At 37.7% G+C, this 7177-nt stretch overlaps 1 protein-coding gene across 1 annotated transcript in view; it reads right to left on the reverse strand.

Moving 5' to 3' along the window:
• Positions 1-6014, reverse strand: part of LOC106688468 (zinc finger Y-chromosomal protein-like) — a 63462-nt gene extending 57448 nt beyond the window's left edge. The window contains exon 1 of the mRNA XM_067044581.1: positions 5969-6014. Within this exon, the coding sequence (XP_066900682.1) occupies positions 5969-5999 (31 nt within the window). The 5' untranslated portion in view covers positions 6000-6014. The remainder of the gene's footprint in view (positions 1-5968) is intronic.
• Between the last annotated feature and the right edge of the window lie 1163 nt (positions 6015-7177).

A 7177-nucleotide genomic window follows, 5' to 3' on the forward strand; every position in this document is an offset into this window, starting at 1 on the left:
CTTGCACGCTCAGAACAGCTTCATTTTTCAATTACAATTACATAGTTAATTGAGCTTTTTAATACTTTCAGAAGAATAGAACACAGCGAATAGCATTGTAATTTCAATTGTAGACTTAAGAAGGAGATACCTTGAAAGTATTCTCGACAAATTTATGATAAGCAACAATTAAACTGTGCCTGATAATGGAACAATGGCCATAAACCGTTGCCACAGATGAATGATATAGAAAGAAAGAAATTTAAACAATAAAGAGTTTTCACTACACCTTATTAAATAATATATAATTCTTCCAGTCATCTGAACCAAAATCATTAGCAAGGGAAATTTTTTATACTACTTTACCCCTCCCTGAGTCCCGGAAGAGTATTATTAGAAAGCACCCAGTTATCGGTTATTTCAGTTCAATTGGGCAGTTTTAACTCTTTTGAATTACTGGTTGTGAAAAAAATGTTTTTCAGTCGTTGTGTTATTTAGGAATTAACCTCATTTTGTCAAATGAGAGAATAAAAATTTGGGAATAAATAGCATTATGTTTTTTTCAGATTTAGAAAAAGCGTAATATTAAACCTTTGTACATAAGGTTTTTCTTTTCAGTTTCGTTTTTTCATTTTAGAAATATTTTTTGAATTGAGAACAAAAATTTGAATAAATAGCATTTCATATTTTACTTTCACTTACCTATATATGGAATACATAATAATAATAATAAAGAAAAGAATAAGAGTTGAGCGTGAAACCAGTCTAGCTCAAAAACAAAAAGTCGTTCAAAACTGAAATTTCATATTGAAGACAGATATATACCTAGGATGTGATCAATTTTCCGATAAAATCTGTTGAACGCGAAGATGGTGGAAACAAATAAAATCTTTTACTGTTTTATTTGTTACGGTTAAATAACTTAAAACGTTCTTACCTTAGTGAGAAAATACAATACACTAAGCTTGATGGAAACCTACCGACTACTGTTACATTACCGGCTTGAGATACATTCCATATATTCACAGTTTGCCACAGAGCAACTTGTATACAATAAATAATTAATTTTTACATCGCACTTTAACATAACCTCTTAAATATTCATTTCTTTTATCAAATTTAGTTTTACATAATTTTTCTTACAAAACCAGGATAAGCAGAAAGTAATTATAAAAGACGAATTGTGCAAATGTGAAATTATGCAGTGGGTCAAGGTAGGTGCATTAGCTAGGGCGGGAGGGGGTGACCTTGGTGGCTTGATCAGGTTTTTATGCACAATGTGGCAACGTCGCAAGGATTGTGTGAGATTTTGCAACATTTCATTTGTTTACATTGATGCAGTTGACCTACATTATGATTAAGTCAACGACCCAAGTGCATTGACTGGATCAAGTTTATTTCGTTGCTTTTTGTATTGTCCGGGAGGGGGGTGTGCGGTTGATTCTCCTTGAGATTTATTGGCCATTAAAAGAATAGATGAGGTGGTCATCTCTTGTGCAACGTGTGACTTCGACCTAATTCATCCAGCTTTGAATAGGTTCCATGTCTTTGAACTATTTGTTTTTCTTCAGTTCTTTTCTGTCAACAATCAGGTCGTCGCACTTTGAGGGCATTAGGTACAAATGTAAGCAAGTTCATTGACCTTTACCTATAGCGTTTTTGCCAATTAAACGGCCACAGGGGTAAAGAGCGCGGCCTTCGCCTGATGCATTGGCCCGTCCAATGATACAATTGCGTTTAAAGGTCATTGGCATCGACGAGTATTTTCTCGGCTGTTCATTTTTTTATATTTTTGACCTAGCCTATGCAGGTGTTTTTGTCCCTTGGATATTTATTGATCATTAAAAGAAAATAATAGCGTTACTTCTGATAATAATGTGCGTGGAGCTTAAAATGTCAAAAAAGGTAGTGTTTAAATTACTGAAAAAGCGAGATGGTTAGGCAAAAAATAAGGAAAGTGAGTTTTTCTCACGGATGGAGGGTTGAAAGTACATCTAAAGATACATTAATTCTTTCCGGCTGTAGAACCAGGATATAAAATAATAGAAACTCCGAATCCCGTCATTTACTTTCTTACTAACGTGCGGACTGTTGACAATATTACCGTTCGGTTATTGGATCAGAACGGCGAGCTTATTGACTTTAGGGAGGAAACTGTTATACTGAGAATACATTTGAAGAAAAATGGGGATTGATTTTATCAGAGAGAGTTGTGTCCGTAATAATCGTGGAGCTAGTTATAAAAGGAAATGTCAAACTCTGTTAAGAATTAGTAAACTTATATCGACGATACAGTTAAATACTGCCAACATTAACTTTTTAACATAGTGTGGTTTTCGATTGAAGATAAGAAAAAATGAATAACATACTAAACATTACATCAGACGTAATATTTTATGATTCTCTTATGCAATTTCAATACCATTCACATCAACCGTAAGCAGGGAACACTTTTAACAAGTCTGATGAAATATCGATCCATCAAGAAGATGTTTATACGTTTGCTGCTTTAAGTTTAATTTATTTGGAAGGACGAATTTCAAAAAAAGGATGGCACTAGTGGCACTACTTCAAAACTGACTAATAATGCGTTTGCGTTTTTGTTTGATGAAATTAGATATGAACTGAAAGGCATTGAAGTTGATAGAGTGAGAAATCCTGAAATAACTACAACGCTTAAGGTCATGCGTCGTTTACTTCTAATCATGTTGAAGGATTAGAAAATGTCGGATGGACAATCCCAGATGTCGATAAAACTCTTTCTATAGATAAAAACGGGCTTTGCAGGGTATGCCTGCCAGACTATCGAAAAATGCTTATTAATCTTGTAAACAAGCAAGAACTTGTTTTGATCAGATCGAGTACGGACTTGAACTGTGTAAAGGGTGGTGATGACGTGCAAATAAAATTAGATAAAGTGGTATGGAAGATGCCTCATGTTAGTGTTTTTGATCCAGAATGTCTGAGGTTGTTGAAAATGGTAGACAAAAACAGGGCCATTTCTATTCCGATTAGATCATGGGATCTTTAGGAGTACCCTAATTTACCTGCGTCACTGCAAGAAAATTGGACTGTCAAAACATCAACAAATTTAGAAAAGCCCCGGTTTGTTATTATCGCATTCCAGACTGATCGAACAAGGAACGCTAACAAAGATAGCAGTCACTTTGATAGTTGCAAATTAAAAAAAATTGAAACTGTACCTAAATAGTGAACAATATCCTTATGACGATTTGAATTTAGATTTTGAACAAGGAAAAGTGGCTCTTCTCTACAAGATGTATAATGAATTTCCAACGAGTTATCCTGGCAGTAAACATTCTCAGCCTCTGCTACCAAGATCTGATTTCGAGAAACTTGCGCCTTTTGTCGTCATTGATTGTTCTAAACAATCGGAATCAATTAAAAGTACTACTATTGATATTCGAGCACAGCTAGAGGCAAGTGAGAAATTTTCCTCTACTACTAAGGCATACTGCCTCATTCTTCATGATAGAATAATAGAATATGAAGTTGGAACTGGTTTAGTCCGTAAAATGTACTGATTCTGAGTACATATATATATAGCAATTGACTGTAACAATATCACTTCACCGAAGGACTTTGGCTAAAAACATATGATGCGTTCAGCGGTCATTGATTTTCAGGGCTATCGGACGGATTCGAATTCATTGATCGTTAAAGAACTATCTATCACGGCTCATCGTGGCATTGTTTTTTTTAAACCGCCTCAAGATGCTGCAAAAGTAAAAGTAAAAGGCATACTGCCTCATTCTTCATGATAGATAGAAATAGGTTTGTTCCCGTGGATTGTATGGTTGAGTCGTGAGGGACCTTGGTAGCGAGTTGGGACTCCCAGGAGACAGGAGTGGGTAACTAATTTATAAATAAACTTTGTGATTTTAAGTTATAGAAGTAAGTGTTTTTTTTATTTACATAAGTATTTTGCTCTGTTTTTTATTGAATATGTTTCTAATTTTATTTTGATCTAGTTTTTAATTTTATTTATAGTTATTTCATGTTTATAGTTTTGGAACAAATTTAGGTTAGGTAGCTCTGTGATTAAATTAAAGTGAGTGGACTAGTAAGTGCTGTGAAAGATACTAGGACCTTATAAAAGCACAATGGTAATAGAATGTGTGTTCGAAATGGAAGAAGAGAAGCAGTCGAAGGAAAAAGGTCCTCAGTCGACAGCTAAAAAGACTCCACTATTGTGGAGAAGGCGATTTGTGAAACATTTTCATCACGATTCCATACTCTGCTCGCGGATGTTATAGTTGAAACTTCTTTACCAAAAGCATTGGCGTCCACTTCACCGGACGGTACAACTCATCGATGCCTAGAACCTAGTGCTGGTGTTTATAGCGAACCGCAACAAGCGTGTGTAGGCATTGGCATAGCTGAATCTTCAGCCTCAACTGTACTTTTTGAGGTATACACTACCAAAAGAAGCAGGAAAAAGGCCAAGGTGGCGAGTAAAAACTCGCAAACAAATATAGAGAACAAAATGGAGAGGAGTGAGAACAATGGCGGAGATAGTTAAACCCCTGCCAAGAAGCCGACACACATTCCGCAATCAACATATGTCACCATAAGTGGTTCGAGCAAGAACCCAGTGGATGTTATTAGCAAGCTGCCGTCAACTGAAGAAATTGGTGTTAAGGGCACTATAGTCCGTGCAACCAAGGCGGGGTCTGTTTTAGTTCGCATGGATGATTGTTGTGATGCCAACAAAGTGATTGGGTGGAAGGGACTACGCGCTCAAGGTTTACAAGCTAGGCTAGCTCTGAGGAAGAAGCCAAGACTAGAGGTGTAGTGAGTTCCTCACTCATGGACTTCAGTGGAACTAGTGAGATTTGTATGGGGCAGAATACCCGAGAAGCCAGACTATTCCACTGATCATAGATGACCATCGGCCACTTTTCTCCTCAATGGCTAAAAATGGGTTGAGCAAGAATTGGGTGTTAAAAGTGCTCCCAACCGTTTGGTTCCTGCTCTTAGAAATGGAAAGCATAAATGGAGGATGGTGGAACATGTCCTTTGAAGACTACCTTGACGCACCCCAATGCAATAGACGGCCACACTAAGGCCACATTAGATGCTGTTGTCTGCATCTGGTGTGCCGCGAGTGGTCACACGATGAAGGAATGTCCAAAGGAAAAAGAACTGGATGGTCCGCTGTGCATTAATTGTCAACGAGCGAACACTCCTGTTAGCCAACGAAAACACAAGGGGGCAGCAGAGATTGTCCTGTGCACTTAAAGTGGGCTAATGGGGCAGCAAAAAGGACTTATTATGAGTAGCATTAACATCCTTCAGCTCAACATGGGCCGCCGGCGCGAGAGCCCTAATAGATTGAAGAGGATCCTTCGAGAGGAAACCTTGCAAGTATGGAATCGACGGTGGGTGGATTGCTTAAAAGGAAGGACTTTCCTACCGTTGGTTTACGCCTTGAATCAACGTGGGTCCTCCCCGACTACTAGATCTCACAGTTCCTCACGGGGCATGGGGGTTTCCGAGCTAAGCTCCGCATGGCAAACATTGATCATCTATGCCTAATTTGTCAGGTTCCCGAGACCGGCGAGCACGTCGTACTTGCCTGTACCGCCTATGAAGCACTGAGATCCAAGATGATGAAGGAAACAGTATTTATGTTCTTACTGAGAGCAAGCTGAAAAAGAAAGAAAACTTCCCGCACTACAAGACCTTCGTGTATATGGGTGGAAGGAGGCTGTGGGCTCTACTCACTTCTCCCTGGGAAGGAGAGAATAAGCTACACCAGCGAGGACTCTGCAGAAGAGCAAGATATATTTTGTACCAAGAGCAGACTGTGTGCACAGCTATGTAATGTTTGTCATATGCAGCAATGAGTTGTACCCACTGCTGCGAACAAGAACGATCACACATAAAATAATAAATAACACAAAATCTAAAATATTATTCTTTAGGTAACTACTTCAAGCAATATAATAACATGAATAATTCTCACCATCATATATAACAGGTAGCTCTCCTTCCATTTGATCATGAAAATAGCCACCTGCAGACAAGTAAAAATACTTTAAACAGAAAAATTCAATCAAAATAATAATTTTATGACACAACACAACCTTTTAATCGTTAATCAACTAGCCATATTATCGTTCACTAATCTTTCTTTATTCTCCTTTTACAATAGTTTGGCCATTAATCTTATCCTTAGGCCTACAAAATATATCGATATTAAAGTTGGGATAAATAGTCAAAACATCAAAATAGAGTTAGTGAAAGATAGAATACAGCTTACTTGTTATCATAAAAACTTTTCACAGTAAAAATAAATAAATAGTTAAATTATAGAATATTAAATATAATTTTAATTTAATATTGCTCACTAGCTTTGTTAATCATACAAGTAAGGTAACCAATCTCTATCAATCAAAAGATGTCATGTCAAGAACAGTGAGTGGACAAAAAGTAACATTGTTCAAATAGTCAACATGGCAGCTTCACCTTGGAAGTTGCAGAACCATTGCAAATTTAAACGAGTAAAGGAAAATATTTTCTTATTCATAGTTGTGATAATATATTAATTAGGAAACGATAAAAGAGAGAATTTTCATCAGGGAAATATATTTTAAAATTAACTGTTCTCTAATATGCCATGGAAAGGATCATCCAAGAGACTATAAGGGACTGTGAAGTGTGTCATCGCACAAAATATGGCTGGTGTCCTCCCCAAACCAGACAGTAGAAACACCTCCTCGAGCGTACTGCTTAGCGATTTACACTTAGCCACTTTCTCTTCGTCGTGGATCTATTCAGAAAAAGCTTTGGCGTGCTTGGTTTCAATTTTGCAGGGTCCCTAGCAGAATATCGTTGGATAGGGGTAGAGAATTTGATGATACGTGTAGTAGAGGGGATATTAAGGCATTATAAGCAGAATGGCATCTCATACAGTCCAGGGCATCCTAAGAGAAGGGGAAGGATCGAGAGGCTCCATGCGACGAATGGCGTGTTTACCAATTTGAACTGGACCACGGGATGAAACGAGGATCACAATCAATCCGTTCATACGGTTACAGGGTTTGCGCCATTCGAATTCTTCATGCCCTGCGCGGACATCGGGGAGAAACCATGACTGGAGAAGGAGAAGTTATTAGCAACAGTTGTGCTCTGAAGAAATTATGGAATAGGGTCGAAGCTCGTATCGGGAGGG

Source organism: Halyomorpha halys, unplaced genomic scaffold, assembly GCF_000696795.3.
Source record: "Halyomorpha halys isolate HHAL.00 unplaced genomic scaffold, Hhal_1.1 Scaffold1134.1, whole genome shotgun sequence".
NCBI lineage: Eukaryota > Metazoa > Arthropoda > Insecta > Hemiptera > Pentatomidae > Halyomorpha > Halyomorpha halys.